The following is a 23,955-nucleotide window of genomic DNA, read 5'->3' on the forward strand; positions in this document are numbered from 1 at the left end:
TGGTTCCCAGAGGAAGAAACCCACTGACGTTGGTGATCCGCTTGACTTTTCCTGTAGCGACACCATTAGATAAACATTTTGGTTTTATGTTGAAATGTCTCAGCAGCTGTTCGATGGATTTCCATTAAAATTTAATCAGCATGTTAGCATTTTCACATAATTTAACATTTAGCTTAAAGCTCCACTGTGCCTTAGAGTATAGACTCTTACTGTTGTTTAACTAAATTAACAAGGTATGAATCAACATTATGTTTAAGGGACGAGACAAGAAATAGGGAAATTTACAAATCTTTCTCATATTAGTGAATTCAACTCTTCCATCATCTTCCAGAGCTGTACGAACAGGATTCTGTATCACTTTAGACTTGTTTTTTCTTATAACCACCTATTGTTGGTTTATTAGCTACATCTAGCTAAGACTAATGCAATCTAATGCAACAGACAGTTTTGCAGGTTAAATAACAGAAACACCTCTTTGTTATAACGCATCAGCAACACAACCCCACCCTATAAATGATAATACAACTGAATCAACAAAAACTGAACATTATCATCTTCATTAAAGTATCGCAGGTCATATTAGACTGGTTTAATTTTAACTAGGTGTACCTAATAAACTGGCACCACTGGTGTACTTTTCTTTCTGAGACGAAATGTTTGCTCTTGTAGCAACACTACAACGACACAACACAGTAAATAAAACAGCAGACTTTTATAGGCTCATACTGCAAGACAGTAATGTTAAGATAGTAAAATAATTTATTTACCGTCACATAATCCTCATCGCTAACTGAAAGAAAAAGGACATCTTGGTAAATGCCAAAGGACCCGAGTATTTAATATCTATCTCATTTTGTTTATGCTATAAACCTAATAAATACATCTGAAAGTAAACAAAAAGACTGAGGTTAAAACAAATATATACTGTACATCACACACCCATGTTAATCTGTTTATTAAAAAAGAGAATCTGCATGATTTTATTGAATGACATGAAGTAGAATAGATTCCCATGTTAGCACTACTTACTTTTTCATACTGACCAATCACTACCTTCTGACAATGGAAAAACAGGAAGAAATAAAAAAAATATTACCAAAAAAAAAAAAAAAATATTCTGCATGACCCAAAGCTAAGTGCTATCCATATGGACTGAAATAATTCTCAGTTTATGTCAATCCTATCATCACATTTGTATGCAAAATCTCTAGCCTACAGTATGTAGCCATCAGATTTCGGCATTAAAAAACATTTCATATAAAAAAACAACAACATGGAAATCATAAGACGCAAAAATGTAAAGGTGCATTAAAATAAAACAGGTGTTAAATGGACAAAAAATAAACCATAATTGTTTATCAACCACTTAAAAAATTAAATAAGCATCGTATATTTTCCCTGCCACAATACCCACATGTGGGCTCGCCAACAATAACATAATTAAAAAAAATATATTTCAGATCATATTCTCTTGTACAGAATTAGGTCTCAAATGGAGACCAGGATCGATCATTCTAGCAAATCCTTGTGTCTGTTAAAATTTCCATCTGATTAAAAACAGGCTGAGAGTCATGATTGATATATTAGCTGATGATGCATTTGAACAACCTTATTTATTCCATTGTGAGGGAACTCGTGTGTTTTATTCGAATCAGAAATGCGTCAATGTTTCCTGACCAGAAAAAAAAGGTCACCTGGTTACATAATTGTCAACTGAGGTTTCACACTCTTAAGTAGGTAACCCCATTTCTATTTTATTAAATGGGGCTCGGTGGGCTGCTCGGCATCATTAACTGATTTCGGAAACATGGCCTAAATGTTAAGAATCATTGCTGAAACAAGACAAAGTACTATTTCAATGTTTCATTTCAACACTTTGTGCTTCAGAGCCTTCAGCTGAAACTTTCTGGCTGAGACAGAACGTGTGGCTGAACACCAAACGGACATTAGGCATCAACATCAGACTGAGCCTCCAACGGCTGCAACTTCACTCATACTGTGATGATTCAAATGAACATTACCTTTTTTGCCTTTTTATTACAACTATTGAGTTATGCCTTAAGAACCTCTTGCTTTTCTGGGTCAGTTTCTGATTTTTGCACGTGAACCACCTTTATGTGTAGTTGCTAATGTCGTTATCATTTATTCCAATGATACCAAATATCAAGGCTATTGCAAAAGTAGGAATGTGAGTAAAGGTACGGTCACATTACACTTCCGCCAAATGCTCCGTCTCCTTTTCAATTTAATTTAAGCCGACACGACAGACAAATTCGAGCATCCATTTCCTGTTCTGTTGCAGTCTTCAGCTGACTGTAGCTGATTCAGTTCAGCTATGATCAGCTTTAACCGTGTGGATCTGCATCACATATACAATATTACACCACAAGTCTTCGTTAAATGGAAAAACCAATGTGACCGGACCTTGCACTTTTGAAATTACAGAATATTGTTGACATGAAACCAAGGAGAAAAAAAGGGTGGGGGCACCTAAAAGGCACAGGTAATGGAGCAGCGAGTGTTGCTCAGTAGGTCTCTGGTATAACGAAGTCAAACTCTGTGGTGCCTTGTGGAGGAGTGCTTATGGTTGACCCTGGTTGGGGTGGGGGTTGGGCATCAGGCGTCATGTGTGCGTCGGGCTCGATGAAGATGTCGTCCCAGTTCAACATCCTGCTCTGGGTGGAAGAGTGGACATCTTCACCGCCTGTGGTTATGTGATGGACGCTGCCATCCTCAGAGATGACAGGGACCCCCGGCCCTTCAGTCGTCCATGAATACGGCTTCATCTGCACCGTTTTACACGGCAGCAGTCGGTATAAATTGTTGTCAGCGTCGTCTTTCTCTTTCCTCCCGCTGGGATCCTGGTTGTGGACTTGCTTGCAGTGGGTGGACAGTAACTGGTAGTTTATGAACATGTCATTGCACAACAAGCACTGGTACCTCCTCTCTCCTGTGTGGTGGATTTCATGTTTAGTTCTGTACTCTGCCAAGGCAAAGACTTTGTTACAGTAGCGACAAGGGTACTTCTTTTCCCACGAGTGGGTGTTGAAGTGACGGCGGAGACTCGTTAGACACACGTAGGGGCGCTTGCAGACGATGCACACGTAGAAAGTCTTCCCATCCATGATTAACTCGTAGTGATCCTCCAGCTCAGTTTTGGTCCTCTTTTTGTTTGGGCCGACCTTTGGCGACGGGGATGTTTTATCAAAGGGTTTCAAAGGTGTCGCCATTAACGATCTCTTCCCTTTATTGGCTTTTGAGCCTCCCTCACCTGGATCTTCCTTTACAGGGACAATGTCATAAGTATTTTCTCCAATATTGGCATACACTTTACAGCCTGAAGAAATGGAATCAATCTCTGTGGCTGTATTCAGAGTCACTGTCTTTTTTGCTGCTATTGCTGATTTGGGAATGTTAGCTTGATTAGCTGGGCTTACAGAAACATCCAAGAGCCTTATTTTACAATTCCCCTGCTGAGATGAAGTAGAGACTTGTTTCTTGTGGACTCCCATTATATCGCTGTTGTCAGCAGACTGAGACTGAGAGGCACTCGAGGGCTCGGGGGTGAAACTGCTTGACCTGGCTGGTGTTGTGGGAGCACTTCCTGAGGAAACTCTGGCAGGGGAAGACGAGTTATTGGAGCTGGAGTCTGGACTGCGCAGAGGGCTGCTGTCTGGCAAACTGGCGTCACGACAGCTGATACTGGGAGTCTTTGTAGCATCTGGTCTCACGGTGGCTGCGGCTTTTTCTTTATTTTTTGGAACGTCATGATTTGATTCTTCATTTTGCTTTGATGCTACATTTTCTGAATCAGCTACATCCACATCAATGATCTCACCAGAGTTGGTTTTCTGATTGGTTGCTCTGGTTTGAGCATCTGTTTGTGAGACAAACATCACATCACTGTCCGAGTCCTCGTCATTACCTGCGGTTCTGCTTGTCTGATTGAATTCCTCTGCAGATATTGAGAAGGACTCCGTGATGATCGGCATCATCTCTGTGGATGTGTCACTTTTGCTTTCAGCCTCTTTAGACAAACCGGGGAGACCCTTGACTTGTGATAATGGTGACCCCAAGTTTGCAATGAACTTCACCCCCAGTATCTGTCCAGCATTTATGAGCTCCTCAAGCATGTCAGAGCGCACACGGACAATCTTGGAGCTGTACATGTAATTGAGGATCTCCTCAAAGATTTCTGCTCTGATAAAGTTTAACTCGATCACTTGTCCAGCTACACTGAAGAGCTGGTGGAAATACGTACTCGAGGCAGACAGAACTGTTTTGTGAGCTCTGAATTTCTTGTCCTGTATGATGATGGTGACATCACAAAATAATCCATGATTTCTCTGCTCATTCATTGACTTCAGCACAGCTGCTGGATACTGTGTGTCTGTCGCAGATATCAGCTTTAGACTTGGCATGTCTGCAGAGGGAAAAAGATCGAAAAGAACACATCAGAATCACACTTATAAATGCACAGCAACAGTCAGTTAATTACACTAGTGCTTCAACAAAACATTCAGTTTAAGAGTTGGCTCAAATTCAGCGTTGGCCATTTCTATAGCTGGCTTTTCTGGTTCTAAACTCTTAAACTCAAACAGCTGTCAACAGAACAATCCAGGAAGTTTGTTACAGGAAATTTAATCACAAACGCCTCTGTCCTAGTTCTCTTTTTCACATATGAACTCAGTTTTCAGTGTAATAGCTAGCTCAAACTGTGGCAGTCTAATACTGCAGTAAGTCCTACGTGCATGACAGTTGCTTGTTTTTTTTTTTTTAATAAGTGTTGATTTAAGTTCACGGTTACTTAGACTGACATGTCATGTGTTGAAAGATATGTTTTAAATTGCCTGAACAACAGAAGATTTTTGAGGCCAATATTGATATTTGTGCATTAAAAACTTGCCGCTGTTCTCTGGTGAACAAACTTCTTAACAGTGAACTTTCCTATGCTATGTCAACATACACTCAGTTTATTAGGAACACCTAGCTAAAACTAAAACCAATGCAGCCCTGAACTGTATGATCATGTCGGAGGCTGCAATTTGTGGTGCTCTTGAGTTGTACTGTGTGCTACTGAGATGTGTTTCTTCCATTGAGCCCAGCCTGATATCACAGAGGTGGGCCACACCAGAGAAACACCTGTCGGTTTGAGAGCCTGCGCTTCAAAATGACCATACAGGTGAACCAGCAGCTCTCAAACTGGTGAATAAAGACGGGATTTACTGCAGGGCTGTTTTGTTCGACCACATTATCTTAACTGTTTAACTCTAACTGTTAAAATCTGACTTCTCTTTAGGACAGTTACAAATTCATTATTACTAGAATAAACTATTGAATGTTTAATAAGTCTTTGATGCAAACGGGAACGTTTAGACCACGAGTGTGAACAAACGTTATTTAAAATAGTTTTGTTAATCAGGGAACAAAAACAAAAACGTTACTTTAGCTAAATTATAGTTTGTGAAACTTGTAGTAACTAGCTGAAATGTTAGACTCGTATGACATCGCACAAGCGGGAAACTGCGTTTGTTTGCCTTCAGGAGGAGATTACTTACTTTGAGAGATCTGTTATTGTTGTTATTGGTGTTGTTTAAACGCCGTTGTTAGCCAGCTAACAAAAGGTAACGCTAGCTCCTTCCCTCTTCCTCTTTAATGAAAGGGCACAGCGCGGCCTAGCATCCTGTTAGCTACACAGCACCAGCACCGCAATGAATACATCATTATTTCCGAGCTTTCTGGTTTGAAATGAATCCTGTTTACCTGCAACTTTGATGTTTTCAGCCACGACTGAGCAGAGCAGCCAGCACCTCCTGCAGAAAGTAAATTATCTGGCTACAAACAATGGCTAACGGCAGACAGGCTCCCCCTGCTGCTCCCCGCTAACCGACCAGCCACAAGGAGTCGCCGCAGTGTGGCTTTAACACACACACAATTCAAACTACACGGCATTATAATAAAACATTTTACTGTGATAAACAACAGGTTGGCAACAGCGAAATAGCTTCTGGATCATGGGTATGAATATTATTTCAGTAGAAAACTCTGCTCTTTTTGTGTCGGGATAACTACCGGTTCACCTTCAAAATAAAAGGCTCAGTTTTCTCGAACCTGTTTCATGTTTATGTCTTTGTGTATCAAGTTGAAGTTCGTGCCTGTCAAAGAAACTGAAAAATTATTATTTTTTTATTGTCTTGCTGTTATATTCTACTCTTATACATCTGTTTGCTGTTTGTTCTTGCATTGTCAATGAATGGCTTAGTACTGAACCAGCTACTCACAGCAAAACATGTTTTACAGACATAAGAACAGATTAAAAAATACAGAGGAAATACCTGCTCACAGCACATTCAAACACACAAGATACACAAGAAACATTCAATGTAATTACAAGTGAAAATCTGTGGTAAAAGTATAAAATAAAAATAAAACATAAAAAGTAGGTTTACTATACTCACCTGACACAATATTACATTTGTAACGTTATGATATAAACAATTAAATGGTATTTTCCTTATTGTAAAAATAAAATAAAATAAAATAAAATAAAATAAGTTCCTTAAAAAGTTATGGGATACTAAAGAAGTTGTTTAAGTATCTGATTATTCCCGCAAATTTGCTGTATTAATTTATTTTCTGATAAACTTAAATATATTATAATAAAGAATGGGCGGAACCATGTGTATTGCATGGTTAAGACGACCCGGTCTCTATTTGGGGACGGACGCTTGTTTTGCTTGCGTACATTAGGAAAGCAGGGCGCAGTTAGTGGAGTTCTCTGACCTTCTCCCTTTAAATACAGCTCTTTAAACTTTAGCTTGCGCTGTTTACGTCTGAAGCGGTCGGTCGGTATGCCTCTGTCGGACAGGTCGAGCTCTGACGGCGGCGGGGGGCCTCGCAGTCCTCGGCCTCGGAGACACCGGACTCGCTCCCGCTCCCGCAGCCGCGATCGCAGCGACAGCCGAGAGCGGAGCCTGTCCCCGGACAGCTTTGGGCCCAAACTCCCGAAGCCGCGGAACAGAGAGCGGGAACGCGAAGAACGGGAGCGTCGGTTCCGGGAGGCGAGAAACATCAGGCGGATTCGCATAGGAAGCCCCCGTCGCAGCCGGTCCCGGTCCCGGTCCAGGGAGCGGCACAACAACAACACCACCACCCACAACAGCAGTCACAGCCACTGGGCCGAGCAGCGGGACGCCCCGGGGAAGCACGGCAGCTTTAGAGATGAGTACTACTATGAGCAGCAGCGGGACGACGCTCAGAGACAGAGACAGGAAGCCTTCATCGCCAGGTACAGCGGAACTTTATTCCCTTATTGAGTAATAATGAAAGGATCAGTTCAGCAGTTGATGGTTGAACTTCCACTGAAGAGTCTGGGCGAACAGATTAGAAAATGATTTGTCAAAACCTCAGCAGAACAAAAAAGGAAAACACTGCTAAAGCAACCAAAGTAGAACTTGCCATTGCAGATGTTTCCATAACCCGAAGCAATATGCCGAAATATTGTTTCATAAGACAGGCAGATAAAAGATTTCAAATATTACATTTATAATGAAGCAAAACAGAGACAGTCAGTCTTGTCAAAATTGACAAAATGTCACAGTTGGAAGTGGTGATTTTATGATTTCAGCAACTTTATTCCTGAAAAGATTCCTTCATGTGCTTGTTTACTTCAATGTCCATGTTAACCACACAACTGGAGTGTTTCTCTTAAATTACCAACCAGGACGAGGCATTATGCTTGAGATTATTATCACAATATTAATATGGATATTTTCTGGCATTGCAAACATTTAATTGTTGAACTTTTCCACTGCTGATCCTAAAAAAGATGAGTTACTTGGGTTTTAAATTATTAGAGGAAGTGATTGATATGTTGCTTCAAAGATTTTTCCAACTTACTTTTTTTTTTCAGATTTTTTTTTGTTAACCTGAAACATAACCTTTTGCATCTGTCCGTGTGTTACAGGCGTCTTCAAGAGAGGGAGAGGATCGGGGAGTTAGGTTGTCCTGAAGTTTGGGGATATTCACCAAGAGTGAAAGAACCAGAGTAAGTCAAGAATCTCTCCTTTATAACAACAAGTTCAGTGTATTATATTGTTATTGGAGGAGTATGAGACTACAGGAAGTTCACATTTTTCTTATTTTGTTTCTACCAGCTCTGATGAATTCACACCAGTTGAAGAAGACGAGAAAAACAGCAGCTCAGAGTCCAGCTCAGAAGGTAAAGTGATGGAATATTAATAAATCGCAGGGACATCCTGTATCATTTGGATTCACATGGAATCCTGTCTGTCTTTAACAGAAGAGAAGAAGAAGAAAAAGAAGAAGAAGAAGAAATCAAAGAAAAAAAAGAACAAGAAGCACTCAGAGGACAGTGAGCTGGAATCAGAATCAGATGGTGAGACACTGTCATCACATTCATTTAAAAAAAAGCTTCAGTCTCAGTTTCATCAGATTTATAAGCTGAACTGTCATGTTTTTATCTTCCAGAAGAAGAAATAAAGAAGAAGAAGAAGAAAAAGAAGAGCAAAAAGTAAGTGTGAAAAAAGCAGCTACGTGCTTCACTGAAACAGAAAGCGAGGAGATGATTAACCTCCACCATCACATGTTTCCTAACAGGTCCAAGAAGTCCAAGAAGAAGAAGGCAAAGAAGAGTCGTAAGGAGTCCAGCGCGTCCAGCAGCGAGGAGTCTGAGGAGGAGGAGGAGGAGGAGGAGGAAGAGGATCCCAACGGGGTGATGTGGGTGGAGAAAACCTGCATAGATGAGCACATGGTCGGCCCCGAAGCCCCACTCACCCACATGTCCCAGGATGAAAGACCTTTGGAGTGAGTCTTTCTCACACTAACCCCTCTTCTTGCAGTTTATGTTACATTTCTAGCGCAGTTAAGTTATTGTGATTGGAATTTTCACAATAAAAACACAGCCAGCTCCCTGATAGAAAAATAGGAAGCGATGCCACAAGGCTGAGTTTCTTTTGTGTGTGAGTGCAGCTTAGAGCAGAAAAAGTGCTATCGACATACAACCTGTGTCTGTTTTCACAAAGCTCCAAACAAGACGACAGTAGTTTTGTAGCATATTCCAGCCCTCAGCTTTAAAACGATGTTCAGCCTCTTGTCGTTGCGCTGTGGTCTGATTACAAATACAGAAGATATGTCCAAACTCTGCAGCCAGTTATTCCACGATTAGTGTAGCCAGTTTTGCTCCAGTAAATTGATGCTAAACTGTTGCCGATTATTTTTCTTTCAAATGACTTATTAATTATCAACTGCTCATTTCAGCCTTACTTGATATGGTGAAAAACAAAATACAATTTTAGAGACATGATGGTGGGTGAGCTGAAGTGACTGGTTTATTAATTGATGATTGACAATAATTAACAACAGTTTTCTAATGATTTAAGTCATTTTTTTTAGAATAATTTCACAGATTCCAGCTTCTGAAACGTGAATTTTGGCTAGTTTTCTTTTTTCCATCTGTGATAGTAAACTGAATAACTTTGGGTTTTGGACACCACATAATCAGCAGATTAATTGATAATGCAAATGATTGTTAGAAGTCGACAAGCAGTTGTATGAACCAATCTTTTGTTAAGAAAAAGCAAATTCTGCTTGTTTATTAAGTGCATTTTTCTCTTCCTCCAGTTTTGGTCACGCGCTGTTGCCAGGTGAAGGTGCTGCGATGGCGGAGTACGTGAAAGCAGGCAAACGTATCCCGAGAAGAGGAGAGATCGGTCTCACCAGCGAGGAGATCGCAAACTTCGAGAAGTCTGGTTACGTGATGAGCGGCAGCAGGTACATGAAGCTTAGAAGCTGGACTTTAAAACTCTCACTTTGCTCATGATACTATTTGTACAGCAGCAATTCAGTGTTTCAGGTGTCAGCATCATCTACATATCTATACATATCTCTCACAAATATAATTATATTTATTTTAAATTACATGACATTTTGCCTCCAGGAGTATCAATATATTTTAGCTGCTATCTTGAATATAGCAGTAACTTTATGTAATGCTGACAATTTCTCACGTGACCCTGCAGACATCGCCGTATGGAGGCTGTGCGTCTGAGAAAGGAAAACCAGATCTACAGTGCCGATGAAAAGAGAGCTCTGGCATCTTTCAACCAGGAGGAGAGGAGGAAGAGAGAGAGCAAGATCCTGTCGAGCTTCAGGGAAATGGTGTACAGGAAAACCAAAGGCAAGGAGGAGAAGTGAACATCACGTTTCCACAGTTTACTCTGTCAGATTCCCTTTTATCAGACACCGTTACTGTTTGTCCTGTGACTTCAGGTGTTTATTTTGGGGATCATCACATTCAGTTTTAGGGGAAGGTCCAGTGTGGAGAGACGATTTTAGCTGTAAAGAAATGTGTATACATGAGATTCTGAAAAAGTATGTTGTATTGTTAGTGTCCATCCTATTTCCCTGCTGGAACTAGTCTCCCAATGTGTTCAACCATAATTTCCTTTTGTAAATGTTTGCATATTATCCTGAAGAGAATGGCAAATAAATTTTCATTACTAAGTCACCTTGTTGTTTTCACATTTCTTTTAGATGTACTGTACTCGGGTGCAATTCTACACTTCAATTAGTTTTCTATTCTAGTTTTCAGTTTGCTAATTTTAGCTCAATATCTTAGATGTCCTAAGAGATTTAAACAAAAAGTAACTGAGTCAAAAAGCAAAGAGTCTGAAAATCTTGATGTAGTTTTGTGTTGCATAAATGTTTTTTCTGCTTTCCTGTTTTCCAAAAACCAAGGCTGTGAACCACTGAATTACAGCAGTCTTTTAAATATCAGATTATACTGTGTGACTGTGCAGCTTCACCTGACCTACTACTAAAGCTGGTTAATGGTCAGTGTAGAACACTAATAGTGGAATAACTGAAGTTCTCTGTCCTGTTCCAACCAGTTTACTTACACTGGTGTATATTGGCACCTATTGATTAAAATGTAATTCAGTTTTGTTGTTTTCCACCTCTTAATTGTGTGATATTTTGGACATGGCTCTTATAACCAATAGGGTTTTTTTTAAGTTATTATTAATTTAATAAATGACATAAAATTCTTAAAGATGTTCTTCGCACATCTGTGTTCTCAAAACCCAAGGTGATGTTTTCAAGTGTCTTGTTTTGTCTGACCAACAATCTAAAGTGCAAAGTCAAGTCCTCACATTTAAAAGGATTTTTTTTAAATTTTGCATTATAATTTGTCTAAATGATTAACCAATTATCAGTACAGCTGGACAGTGAGCTGGAATTTTCTGTTGACCAGCAAACTGATTAATAAACTAGCTGTTCGAGCGTCTGTGGACAAGCAGGTAGAGGCCTTCACTGTTAATATCAGTCAGAACAATGAAATTAGTTTGAGTTTTCTCAGTTGACTGTAATAAAGCTTTGAAGACCAGGACGAGACACTTCAGATGTCCACAAAATCCACAATATGTGGGCAGCATTACTTTACTTCTTTGTTGTTTTTTAGATTCAACATATGACTCCAGAAGCCTCAAAAGTTTTCCAGTATGGAACAGTTTAATTGATAACAGGGACATCTGCTTTAAAAGACCACAAAAACAAAACAGCTGAATGTTAAATATAATCTTTTAATGTACAACAAAGAACGTTTTGCTCATCAGGGTCTTCATATCCCTGGTCATCAGTGGATGTTCTCAAGTCCCTGTTGAGAAAGAAGAAAAGATTAGAACAGTCTCTGAAATGTTACAAATAACTTAAACATTTTATCAGAATATGGATTCTGGTGATTCTTTGTGATTTCTTGTGGATCTCTGTCGACCTGTAACCTGAGTGGAGGTCAGTCAGTCCAATGTTTAGACACCTGTGTGGTGATTAATGTTGTTTAAGCATGTTTTCATGTGCAAATTCTACTGGAATGGTCAGTTTATATGCTATTTTAGGTTTATTTGTTTATTGGACAAAAATATTTCACTAGCAGGACATTTTAATAAACCTTCATAATGCGAGATACAAAATTCTCTAAATCCATTTAATCATTTTTTTTATTTTGTTTTGTTTATTTTTGAACCATTTAGGATTTTAAAGTCAGTAATCCAACTAAAAATGACTGGTTGTAATCTCATTGTTCAGGGGTAGGTGGTAGTAGCAATATCAGAAATCATTATTGTTTTATGATTTTGTGTGTGGATTGTTTCACTGAACTAAATGAGTAGTGTACTAACATCATCCTGAAAACATTAGTTGCTATTATGCTCAATATTTTACAGATTTTACAATGCAGTGATCTTGTGTGAGAATTGATTTAATTTCTGAACCAAGTGACCCTGTTCAACAAAGTGAGAAGTTTAACTGACAAAGCAGTATATTAGAAATAATACTGTATTTTTGTCATTTTAGTTTAGTTTTATGTCATTTTCAGATGCAATCAGATGATAAACTAAGCTAAAAAACAGCCTAATCTTGATGTCAGCATTGCACTAGACTTTTTTTTTTTTTTTTAAATGTGTGCAACCTCTGCTACATGAACTATTACCTTGGATTTGACTAAATTAAATTAGAAGTAATGCTTTTACTTATTTAAAGCACGTAGAAGTCCATTTTCCCTTCGTGCTGGGATACCAACATCTGTGCATGTGTCCTGTAGGTTTTTAACATATGTGCAGTTGTCTGTAGTTTTTCTGTCTTGTTATGTTTCATATAAAACAAAGAAAACTGCAGAGTGCAAACTGTAGTGTTTGTGGTTTCGGCCCACGGACTCTCACCTTGGACTGATGGTGCTGTCCGGTCCCTGACACCCGCCTGTCTCTCTCCATCAGGTACCACTGCCACGGAACCCGAGCGATTCTCTTCTCCTGCGGGAGTTTTCATAAAACACGCTGAAGCACAGAAACACAGACGTGCAGCATGTTTACATGTGTTCCCGCTCTGCTTGTTAGCACGGCCGCAGCCGCGTTAGCAGGCGGCATCCTGCTCACCTTTCCTCCGTTGGTGAACTTGTGGATCTGCGCGGTGGCGACGCCGGGAATGATCATACACACGGTCATGATGGCGAAGCCGGGCAGGATTTCATACCACATGATCTCAAGGTTCAGCTGTCCGGCGACTAGGAGCAACTGTGAGGACAACCGAGTCGCCCAGAGACTGCCTTTGACAGTTTATTTTGCTAAGAAGCTAACAAAATGTCGACCGCCCGGATGACCTCAACTGCTCCACCACAGAAGAAGCACTTCCTGTTCCGTGTTTTTCAAAAGAAAAGCAGCGTCAGCTCTGATTAAAAAAAAAAAAAAAAAAAAAAAAATCCTTCATGACATAAAAATAACCACGCCTTTTTTTTAACCATTCATTTCTATTATAAAGTTCTCAAATAGAAAAATAACATAATGCGATACAAGACAGCAACTTATCTCAGTAAGTTAATTGAGAACAGCTAAAAAAAAAACAAAAAACAAGCAGAATAAAGTGAACTAAGAGAAACCAAAAGGGTGAGAAAAAGAAAAATCGGGCATATATCTCTTGACATGTTTCAAACAACTGATAAATGTTGCTATAGTTTTTAAATATTTGTGTGAAAAGAAATTGCGCTCTCACATTACACATTTGATGTTTCTAGAAAAGTTTACTCGGCGTCAAACATAACTTATCAAGTCACAGGAGTTGTGAAATTCAGGCCCATTTTACAGTCAACACAACGAACCTAACCACTGCAACATGACAAGTGTAATAACCACAAGAACCATTATTATTATTTAATCAATGAAATATATCAAAATGGTAGCCGTATAGTTTAATGTATTATGATGCAATAGAAACACCAAAGTAAGGTACAGGTACATCAAAATTGTACAGTATTGAAGTAAATGTGCGTTGTTATTTTCCACCACATACAAAATAACCTGCCCAGACGAGTCAAACTTGCTTTTATTTTGAAGGGCAGTCGATAGACAGGAAGTTTTATTTTGAAGGGCAGCCGATAGACAGGAAGTTTTATTTTGGCTGATCATTTTTAGATAAAATAGAAGCAATAGAAGAAAACCAGGAAAGGAAGCATTTCAGTCAAATTTGTGTGAAAGTTAAAAAAAATATAGAAAATGAAATTTGGACAAATAAAATTTAAATTTATTCATAATTAGAACTTCTCGGTGTGCGTCCGTTTTTAATTACAGCGCCCTCCGCCGGCGGGGATACTGATCTGCGCGGCCAAACACCAGAGAGGAAGTTACGGTTAGTTCGTTTGCTACTAGCCGGCTAACTTGCTAAAAAAAGTAAACAAGTCTGCGGGATGAGATGAAATTCAACCGCGCCTCAAAGTAGATTTTTCAGCCATGAAGGAAGATAAAGAAAACACTCGACCGAAGGAGAAAAAAGTGGAAATAAAGTGCGAAGATGGAGAAAAGACGGAGAAGTCCAAGGAAAAGAAAGAGACCATGACAAAGGTGAAACTTGCTAGCTACGTTAGCTTCGGTTGCTATAAACCAGTTAGTTGAAAGTACTAATAGTTTCATGATATGACAGCAAGTTTTTCATGAGCTGTCTTTATCATTTCTGGTTTGGAAATGATAAAGTGAGTGGAAACTAGTCAAAGTATCACCCAACTATAAGTCAACATCAGCTAGCTGTTGCTGTCTTTTTCTCAGTCTGATTATTCCCCAAGCTGTGCTAATATCTACACTACACAATAATGTTTTTCCCAGATCGTTATCAGGCGATTACCACCAAGCCTGACCAAGGAGGAGCTGGAAGAGCAGCTGCAACCACTCCCAGAGCTGGACTACCTGGAGTTTTTCTCCAATGACACCAGGTGAATTACTCCGAAGACATTTTATCATTTAAAACAACATTACATGTTCCTCTGGTAGTTAAACCTGACATGATTATTCTGTCCTTTCAGCCTTTACCCTCACCTCTTCGCAAGGGCTTACATCAATTTCAAAAATCAAGATGATATAGTCCTCTTCAGAGATCGATTTGATGGATATGTATTCATTGACAACAGAGGTATGAAGAGAATGAATTGGAGCAAAATAAACAAACCTAAGGATTCTGCTAGTAATGAATTGAGGCTTCATGTTTGTCCACATAATTCTTGTCTGCAACAGGACAAGAGTATCCTGCCATTGTAGAGTTTGCACCCTTTCAAAAGACTGCCAAGAAAAGAAGTAAGAAAAAGGATGCAAAATGTGGAACAATTACTGAAGGTAAAGATATTTACTGATGAAGTGCATGTTTTATCCTGTTGTAATTACAAAATGAGGTTCAGTTAGAATATTTTATTGGGATAACCATTAGTATTTGTTCTGTGTACTGCATGTTTATGGCTAGATTTGCCAGTTTTTAATGTGAACAAATCAGGAAAAACTGTTTTGATTAGTGCTGTTTGATGTTGTATCTAAAATCAGCTGTTCTTCAGTTCATGTAAAGCTACAGAGGAGCAGTTCTGGAGGCAGCAGGCTGTTTATCTGTATGTCATTTTCTTTAAGATCCTGATTACAAGAAGTTCCTTGAATATTATAATGGAGATGAAGAAAAGTTGACATCAACACCGGAGACCCTGTTGGAAGAGATTGAGGCAAAATCAAAGGAACTTGTAGGTATGGTAAAAGTTCCTTAAATTAAAAGATGCACCTGAAATATCAGTGTATACATACTAAAAAAGACACACTGTTCTAAGGATAATTCAACTTTTTATCTTCCTTCAAGCTAAAAAAACGACTCCTCTGCTGGACTTCCTGAAGAATAAACAGGTAAAACAGTGTGGTGTTCTATTATATCTTTTCTTATGTTAGTTATGTTAGATTGCATGATGAAGGGTGGACTCATGTCCTGTTTCACTGCCATTCAGAGACTCAGGGAGGAAAAGAAAGAAGAGAGAAGGAGGAGGGAACTTGAACGCAAGCGTCTGCGGGATGAGGAGCGTCGTAAATGGAGGGAGGAAGAGAGGAGGAAGCGCAAGGAGGCAGAGAAGATGAAGAGACTTGAGAAACTGCCAGAGAAAGACAAGGACCAAGTTAAAGAAGAACCAAAAATTAAGGTGCGTGTGCTGCAGTGGAGTAAAGCAGTTTAAAACTGTGTTTAATTTCCAATATCTCATTGAGATTTTTGTCTATATGTTCAACTGTGTAGCTCCTGAAGAAGCCAGACAGAAATGATGATGCTGATTCTGAGAAGCCAAAGGAAAAGACCAAGAAACCAGAGAAGCCAAGTAAAGAGGACAGATCCATGGGGAGTGCTGATCATAAGAGGCGTCAAAACATTGACAATAAAGAGGATCGGGGAAGGAAGTTAGTCTTTTAATCTTTTTTTTTTTTTTTTTTTTTTGAAAACACATTTTCACTTTGAACAGAATACTTAAAACAGGATTTGTGCTTTACACACAGAGCGGATGATGACGGGCGGAAGGAGTTCAGGGAGCGTGACCCAGATCGAGACAGAGAGCGCGAACGAGAGCGGGAGAAGGAGCGCCGGCAGAAAGAGAAGGAGCGCATCAGGCGTCAGGACGAAGAGCGACGGAGAAGGAGAGAACAGCATGACGGAGAAAACTCATCCAGGAAGCGGGATGAGGAAGTGAAAAGAGAAAAAGATCGTGCCTTGGACAAGAAAAAGGATGAAAATGTTGGAGCATCCACTCACTCTGACAGGCCAGAGAAGCTCACCAAAGACAAGGAGGGTGGCAAAAGGGAGCGGCTAAGAAATAAGGTGACAATTGTAGACTTTCAAATTATCAAGTAATTTCTCATCATTTCTTCCCTTTCAGTATTTCTAAAAGTGTTTGTCTGTGCATCAGGATCGTCCTGCTATTCAGCTGTACCAGCCGGGGGCCAGAAGCCGCAATCGAGGAGGAGGAGGAGGAGGAGGAGGAGGAGGAGGAGGAGCTGAATCCAACTCTGCCGACAGGAAGCCAGATACTGAGACCAAGAAAGTGGCTGACAAAGGAGATGACTGAGCAGATTTCTACTTGTGGCATTTTAAGTTTGGTGCGGAGAGGGTAGACAGGCCTGTGAGGCTCAGAGCAGCGATGTGGTGCCTCAGGGCAACGTGCACTGCAGTTGAAGCAGGGCTACATCTGGCTCTCCCAGTCTCAGAGGCAGAAGTGTGATGGTGGAGCCTCTTAGTGCCTGAATGTGACCCTCTTTTAGTTTTATTTGTTAGGAAAGGTAACAGTAACCTTTGGAAAGAGTTTGGCTGTAGGGCACATTAGGTGAAGCCAAAGGTTTCTTGGACCATGTGAACTCAAAGTGACCTTATTTCAGTATTGTTTCTCTGATGGAAATTGTTCACACTTTTAACTTGTTTATCCAAATCACAGTCTGGAGGTATAAAATAACTTCACAGGTCTTTAACTTTCCAATCACTCAGCATTTCACCTTTGCCAAGCTCATAAATATTGTTTTCACATTGTCTTGAGAGAGATTTCTGTGGTAACTTTGCTATTTTCATTTTGAATTGCACACATCGACATTACATCTTACTCTGCCTGTGGAGCTAGACAGTCCAAATGTATGTGCAGAGCTATTTAAATGTCCCATGGTCTGTAACTTTAAAATAGTCTTGCAGGAACAATATAACGAAGTTCACAGTGAAAAAAGGAGAAATAGCCATTTCTGACTAGACTGCCATGTGACAGCCATGCCTGCATGAACACTTCAGAGTGATCACCTGTGGCCTTCCCCCTTTTCTAATCTGAAACTCACCTGAAACATTCATCTGTGATGCACTAAACTGAACATGAAAACATATCAGCATGAAACCGAATCACAGCTGGTGATGCTAACATAATTTTGACTGGAAATAAAAGAGGTCTTTGCTACAGCTTATGTGTCTTTTTTCTCTTTGGTGGAGAGTTGCTCAGGATTAAAATACAAGAAATCTCCCGGGAAATTACATTAAAATAAAGTATTACACAGCCGACTTAAAAGTCTGTGTAGCTGTGGCCCTGCTCCTGCTATGATCAAACTGGCAGTGAAAACTTTACAATATTAAGAAGTGGTGGAAAGTAACTAAGTACATTTACTCCATCATAAGTAAGTACAAATTTTAGGTACTTGTATGTGAGTATTTTCTTCTCATGCTGCTTTTTACTTTTACTTACTAAGTTCATAGTTTGGATGGATTTTTTTTTTTTTTTACTGACTGACAATCACTTCTCAGCCTAAGTTACTGATTACTTTGCAAATTAAGATTTTACATACAAACCTGGACTTTCAAAAATCATTGGGTATTGTTTTTTTTAGGCCAAGGACAGCGATGTCACTTTGGGCTCTGGTTAATGAAGATGACATTACTCACTAATTTCAGAACAAACCAAACAGTAAATTGAATTATCAAGAAAATAATTTAAGCTCAAATTAAAATAAAAATAATAAATAATTATTATATAATTTAAATAAAAGTGAGTCATTAGTGGCAGTATTATATGTAAAATAAACAAAAAATAGCTCCACCAAGGAAAACTACAACATAAATAGCTACATAAACATATATACATAAGTAAATACTAACCCAAAACCATAATATATAATAACATAACACTCAGGGAATATTTCTCATTTTCCTGATTATACTTCCGTATGTACTTTACTTGTAATGGAGTGTTATTACAGTGTGGTATTAGTACTTCTACTTAAGAAAAAGATTTAATTCTTCTTCCATTTTTTGTTGGGAGTTCGCTGAGGCTCTCCAGATGAATTTCTCTACTGAAAGCGGGAGCCAGCAGCTCTTCAGGCGGGACGTCGAGCGGCTGCTGAGCCGCACGTAAACAAACCTCCAGCAGGTGTCGCTGCCTGGAAACTGCGCAGGCCTGTTCGCCGGGCTCCTATTGGATAAAAGCGGCCGCGTCACTTCCTTCTTTCTCTTCGACCACTGCCATAGTGGGGAAAGGACAGTGGACAAAATGGTAAATACGAAATCTTTAAACATCCGTGTCAGCAGAGCCCGTAAACATGCGCCGATACTTAAAGTGTTAAATAAATATCTCGGTGGTTCTTTATGGATGTGTATGTTTGTCTGAAATGATGCCGTATGGGAGTATTAACACGGCACATTGATGCTAGCCGTTAGCTTCTATGCCGTGCTACGCATGTTGGGATCAGTTTTACTCTGTAAATGATTTTAATGTGTTAGTTTGAAGACTGAGAGACGCAGCCTTGTTTGTCTGTCGTTGTTTATGTGTTGACAAGGTGTTTATGAGGTTCTCTGTTGTTCGCAGTCGTCCCACAAGACTTTCAGGATCAAGCGCTTCCTCGCTAAGAAGCAGAAACAGAACAGGCCGATTCCTCAGTGGATCAGAATGAAAACCGGCAACAAGATCAGGTGAGTTTACAATATGTATGTGTGTTTTTCTCTGTACTGTGCAGCAGATAAATGAAGCTGCTGTGCATGGAAAGCAAACAGCCTTTTTACTCAGTCAAAAATCTATGGGTCAACTCCAGACTGTGCACAACTCAGCTTTCCAGGTATTTAACCAGCACCAGGAGGCATGATCACATCACTACTGGTTCTCCTTCTTCACTGGCTCCCTGTATGTTTCAGACATTAATATCTTATAGATCACATATAAGTCTGCATCTGTCAGGAGAATTTGTAGACCTAAAAACTAAAAGTGGGATTGTTTTGACAGGAGACTGTGCTGCAGAAGGCTGCTTCATCCTTTTTAGTCAAAATCATCAGACCTGTCATTTACCTGCATTAGCTAAGAAGCTCTTCCACTGATGGAAAGTGTCGATTTTGAGGGAAACTTGCAGGAATTAATCATTTTTTATTGTTAACCCATACAGGTTTCATTAATTTTATTATTAAGGATTTAGAACAGATTTTGTTGCCTGTAGGTTACATTTTTATATTAAACAAGTCACTTTTTTGCACTTTATCCACCCACTTAAACTCAATTGTGGCACGCTGATACAACAGTGTTGCAATAAACCACCATCATGAAGGTTGTAATGTTCAGTTTCTGGAACAATATTAGAGGTGTGTAGTCGACTCTGTGGTCTGTACAGACTTCCTAAATGGTCACGAAGTTGAACATTTACATTTTAACATTCATCATGGTCGCGTTTATTGTGGAGCTGTTGTATTAGACTGCAGTAGTTTAGCTTGGTAGACCTCATAAACTGGCACTACTTTGTTTGCTTGCAAATAACTTTGACTTCATAAATAATTTCAGCAGTAAAATTTTAGCATGCATTCAAAAAGCTGTAACGGATGTGGAGGTTAAATCTACTTGAGAGAGCTTGGTACCTATTAATGGTTTTAAAAGTTGCACTTCAGTATTGCATTTCATGGCTAAGCTGTCTATACATTATCATTAAGTGCATAGATGTATGACTGGGTGACTAATGCAGGAAGTTAATGTCATGTAAAGCAGGTCTGCAATTGCAGCACTTCGTTGCAGTAGAGTGCTGTCATTAACCCTGCTGAGAGCATCTTTCTGCTGTGGAGCTCTTACTCCTGCTCACTGTGTTGGTGATGAGGAAGCTCTGTAGCTGAACATTGCATTGTTTGCTCAAACAGCTGATCTGTCCACCAAATTGCTTTCCTGAAGGATTTCCCCTGACACTGGCTTGTCTGTAATTACCATGGTTGGGAACTATTCCCGTAATTGCTGCAGTGATTTAATGACGGTGGAAAGTCACCACACTTGTAACTGTTTCTTTAAAAAGGATGTACTACTAGACTTTCAAGCATTTTTCATACACTAAAGAATCCATATTAGTCTTTGTAGTGACTTCAGTATTTCAGTACTTACTACGCAGCACAATATACTATATTGTGTGTTGTGGTGAGTTCGTGGCCTCTGAAACTGGAGCAGCATCAACATGATTTGCATGGTTTCAACTGAACCTGACTTTAGTTTTACTATGTTTCCTTGTTCCAATGTGTTGGGTGGTTTTGTGCTATTCAGTCTCCACATGTTGGGGGCAATTGCACAACCAACATACTTCAGAGATAATTGCTAAAAGATGCTAAATCTGCTTCATTGTCTTTATACAGTTCATGATGCAGAACTGTTTTTAATCACTTTAAATATTATATGAAGCTTCACTTTTCATCCTTGGTCTCAGATAAACAGATGTTTTATACATTGATGCCTCCTGTTTTGAATGAATTTTAATTTTACCTATGTAATTTTGTGAAAACTTGATTGCATTTCCTTTGGCATGTCCCTAAATAAATGCTGGTCAGTAAATTAATTGCAGACATGATAAAATTTACCTGCATGATAAAATGGGTAGCACAGATATATAACTCTTTTTTGCCTTTTGTGAAAATCTAAATGTTCTTTCCTGACACATTTTGTCTTTTACATTGCTTCATTTTAGGTACAACTCCAAGAGAAGGCACTGGAGGAGGACCAAGCTCGGCCTGTAAACATGAGAGTCCCCAGATCCCAGTGTCCCTCCATCCCAACATCTGCCGGGACGTCCAGCTGCTGGGCTCGACCGTGTGGAGGGAGTCATGTTATCTTGTCATGTTTGATAATAAAAGATCTGTGATCAAACTTGAAATGCAGCAGTTTTCTGGTCTTTCTGTCCATTTCCAGGTGGAGTGTTTTGGTTTTAGCAAACCAAACATCACGAGGGGAGGTGCAGTGCTGACACAGCTCTGCAGGAAACACTGCTATTCAAGAAGCCTTCTGTAGTAGCAACACAAACTAAGATATGTTTACTTTACTGAATGTGCTCAAAGTGGAGAGAAATGTGGCCACGGCAGCAACTATTAGAGCTGTTGACAGAGCTGCACAAAATGTTGAAAAAACAAGATTATACAGTTTTATTGAAGTTAGGTTCAGTGATTGGGTTATTTTTTAAATACAAAATAAAGTGTTTATTTACAGAGTTATGACAGTAGGCCATTTTTAGGACTCCTTTAGAAATCAGTATTCAAACTGGATTATCCTGGCAAAGTAGTGCAGTGATTCCCAAACCTTGGCTTGAGCTCTTCAGATGTCCACTTGACTCCTCATTAGTTCGAGCTTTGAGTGAGTTTCCCTCTTTTACTGTTGGATTTATTTATTTATAGAAGAAAAATCTCACTCTTTCATCACTTAATCTCATTTTATCAAGTTATGTCTTAAATTAATGAACATATTTCCCGTGTACAGCGGGGATTTCAACAGTAAGTAAAGCAGAAATGAGTCTTAAAACAAGGCAGGTTAATGCTCGGGAGTCATTTACAGTCATCAGTAGAAACATCCGCCTGTGAAGGACTCTTGCTGCGGGACACCGTGGCCTGGTGAGGGGGAGGCCGACCCCTCGACCCCAGTTCAGTGTGACACAACGCAGACTTCTGGATATTGTGTCATCAGCTTTTGTTTCCAAGAAATGAAAACGAGGGCAGCAGCTTTTTGAAAGACCCGAATCTCCAGCTGCCGCTCGTCTCCGTCCGGTCAAAGTTCACCGCATGTGTCTGTCCCGCATCGGCCTCGTCACCTGCGGGGCGGCTCACTGCGCCGCCGCCGCCGCTGCTGTTGTTGTTGACGTTTCTGTGGACGCTGTGCGCGCCTCCGCAGCTGTGCGCGCTCCCGCAGCTGTGCTCGTCGTCCCAGGCCCCCAGCAGCTCCCTCATCTCCGGGGGGGCGTCTGCCCGCAGATACTGCCAGGCCCTTCTCCCGCTGTAGTCCATGGCGTCGACGTTGGCGCCGAAAGCTCCGACCAGCAGTTTGATGATCATGTAGTGACCGTGCATGCTGGCGACGTGCAGCGGGGTGAGCCCGCCGCTGCCCCGCAGGCTCACGTCCACCGGGACCCCCGCAGTTTCTGAGAGCCGCAGAAGTTTGAGCAGAGTCTCGTCCTGTCCTCTTTTGGCCAGCCAGTGCAGGACCGAGTACCCGCTGATGAAGTCCCTCCTGGTCAGCAGATGGGGGTCCTCTGACATGAACTCCAGGATGGTGTCGTAGCTCCCCTCCACCGCAGACAGCATCCACGCGTGCTCCATGGGGTACAAAGCGCAGTGTGCGACCTGCTCGGGGGACGCGCCGCGGGTCTGTGGGGACAGGGCGCCGCTGGACCCGCTGTGCTGCGAGTTTCCCCACAGCCGCTGCTTCAGGTGTTTTCTAGCGGGTGTGAGCGAGCCCCTCTCCGGAGCCTCCCTCCGCAGTCCTCCCGCCGCGGATCCCTCCGCGACTTCTTGCTGCCTCTGCAGCCTCGACCTACGCTGGGCGGCACCGGGCATGACCTGCGTGCCGTGCGAGGACAGCCGCTCCACAGCAGAGCGCTGTGTGGCCGTCCTGCCGCCGGGGGGGTCGGCACCGCTGACGGCTGGTTCAGATCCAGCATCACCCGGCCCGCCCTCAGGCATGCTGCTCGGCTCTGTGCGAGATGAGTTCAAGGCTACTTCCTTTTTAGACAACACCCCAAAGATATCAGTGTCAAATTATAGTCTGGGAACGGTTTCCCTCCACTGCACTGGGTTCTCTCCCTGCACCATGGGAGATAAGTTTATTTTTAACAAATACACACAAGCGTCTAAAGTCACATTAATGCACAGTCACGCAGTTTTTATCGTCTTAAGTGCAAATAGAGCAAGTTCCTCATTTTCTTCAGTTCCTCAGTTAAGACGCATTTAATTTATTCCCTTATCCTGTAACATGTTAAATGATATAAACTCAGCTGTACTTACCCAGCAGCCTGTTTCAGACCGGTGCCAGTCCTGTGTCACTCACCTGTTCTGTGGACACGGCGCATACCAACTCTATTATAAAAGAAAACACACACACACACACACACACCAACTCTATCGGCCAGCCAGTGTTTCAGTCCCTGTTTACTTTACGAGCGAAATGAAAATTGTTATTTTAGGGAATAATCCCAAGTAATGAGGCACAGATTCAAGCCGAGATTCTCTTTTCCTTTACAGGAGGAACTGAGACAAAGTTCATTCTAGTCTCAGGCAAAACCAATGACGAGAACCCCTCACATGTGACCACTGATGGACTTCAAAAAGCAGGAAGTAATTCTGAATATTTCCCTGTTACTTTTACAGCCTGTC

At 40.7% G+C, this 23,955-nt stretch overlaps 6 protein-coding genes across 8 annotated transcripts; 3 read left to right on the forward strand and 3 right to left on the reverse strand.

Annotated features, from left to right (window-relative positions):
- Positions 1 to 939: 939 nt before the first annotated feature.
- zbtb33 (zinc finger and BTB domain containing 33) lies at positions 940 to 6,115 on the reverse strand. The gene is made up of 2 exons (XM_071457318.1): positions 5,764 to 6,115; positions 940 to 4,423 (listed from the first exon to the last, which is right to left on the reverse strand). The coding sequence occupies exon 2, from the start codon at positions 4,419 to 4,421 to the stop codon at positions 2,526 to 2,528; it is 1,896 nt and encodes a 631-aa protein (XP_071313419.1). The 5' UTR covers positions 4,422 to 4,423; positions 5,764 to 6,115; the 3' UTR covers positions 940 to 2,525.
- Positions 6,116 to 6,709: 594 nt separating this feature from the next.
- On the forward strand, positions 6,710 to 10,528 carry nkap (NFKB activating protein). Its single transcript, XM_071457848.1, has 8 exons — positions 6,710 to 7,288; positions 7,967 to 8,047; positions 8,157 to 8,221; positions 8,303 to 8,398; positions 8,491 to 8,533; positions 8,620 to 8,826; positions 9,643 to 9,792; positions 10,041 to 10,528. The coding sequence occupies exons 1-8, from the start codon at positions 6,852 to 6,854 to the stop codon at positions 10,213 to 10,215; spliced, it is 1,254 nt and encodes a 417-aa protein (XP_071313949.1). The 5' UTR covers positions 6,710 to 6,851; the 3' UTR covers positions 10,216 to 10,528.
- A 1,052-nt stretch (positions 10,529 to 11,580) lies between these two features.
- Positions 11,581 to 13,198, reverse strand: ndufa1 (NADH:ubiquinone oxidoreductase subunit A1). Its single transcript, XM_071457849.1, has 3 exons — positions 12,948 to 13,198; positions 12,735 to 12,824; positions 11,581 to 11,674 (listed from the first exon to the last, which is right to left on the reverse strand). The coding sequence occupies exons 1-3, from the start codon at positions 13,047 to 13,049 to the stop codon at positions 11,654 to 11,656; spliced, it is 213 nt and encodes a 70-aa protein (XP_071313950.1). The 5' UTR covers positions 13,050 to 13,198; the 3' UTR covers positions 11,581 to 11,653.
- A 950-nt stretch (positions 13,199 to 14,148) lies between these two features.
- On the forward strand, positions 14,149 to 17,778 carry upf3b (UPF3B regulator of nonsense mediated mRNA decay). The gene is made up of 10 exons (XM_071458013.1): positions 14,149 to 14,405; positions 14,664 to 14,770; positions 14,861 to 14,967; positions 15,069 to 15,167; positions 15,450 to 15,560; positions 15,670 to 15,713; positions 15,812 to 16,000; positions 16,093 to 16,250; positions 16,347 to 16,665; positions 16,754 to 17,778. Exons 1-10 carry the CDS (start codon positions 14,295 to 14,297, stop codon positions 16,910 to 16,912), a joined length of 1,404 nt encoding a protein of 467 aa, XP_071314114.1. The 5' UTR covers positions 14,149 to 14,294; the 3' UTR covers positions 16,913 to 17,778.
- A 936-nt stretch (positions 17,779 to 18,714) lies between these two features.
- Positions 18,715 to 21,473, forward strand: rpl39 (ribosomal protein L39). Of its 2 annotated transcripts, none has more exons than XM_071506671.1 (3): positions 18,715 to 18,862; positions 19,175 to 19,278; positions 21,288 to 21,473. In XM_071506671.1, the coding sequence occupies exons 1-3, from the start codon at positions 18,860 to 18,862 to the stop codon at positions 21,334 to 21,336; spliced, it is 156 nt and encodes a 51-aa protein (XP_071362772.1). In that variant the 5' UTR covers positions 18,715 to 18,859; the 3' UTR covers positions 21,337 to 21,473. The 2 variants fall into 2 exon arrangements, with proteins under 2 accessions (XP_071362772.1, XP_071362771.1); XM_071506670.1 differs by lacking the exon at positions 18,715 to 18,862 and adding an exon at positions 19,017 to 19,067.
- A 250-nt stretch (positions 21,474 to 21,723) lies between these two features.
- On the reverse strand, positions 21,724 to 23,844 carry sowahd (sosondowah ankyrin repeat domain family d). 2 transcript variants are annotated; one of them, XM_071506668.1, is made up of 2 exons: positions 23,630 to 23,844; positions 21,724 to 23,385 (listed from the first exon to the last, which is right to left on the reverse strand). In XM_071506668.1, the coding sequence occupies exon 2, from the start codon at positions 23,263 to 23,265 to the stop codon at positions 22,270 to 22,272; it is 996 nt and encodes a 331-aa protein (XP_071362769.1). In that variant the 5' UTR covers positions 23,266 to 23,385; positions 23,630 to 23,844; the 3' UTR covers positions 21,724 to 22,269. The 2 variants fall into 2 exon arrangements, with proteins under 2 accessions (XP_071362769.1, XP_071362768.1); XM_071506667.1 differs by having other exon boundaries at positions 23,587 to 23,844.
- Positions 23,845 to 23,955: the final 111 nt, after the last annotated feature.

The sequence above is a fragment of the Trachinotus anak genome, unplaced genomic scaffold (assembly GCF_046630095.1).
Source record: "Trachinotus anak isolate AG129_WGS33_773 ecotype Australia unplaced genomic scaffold, CSIRO_AGI_Tana_v1 ptg000021l, whole genome shotgun sequence".
In the NCBI taxonomy this organism is placed as follows: Eukaryota; Metazoa; Chordata; class Actinopteri; order Carangiformes; family Carangidae; genus Trachinotus; species Trachinotus anak.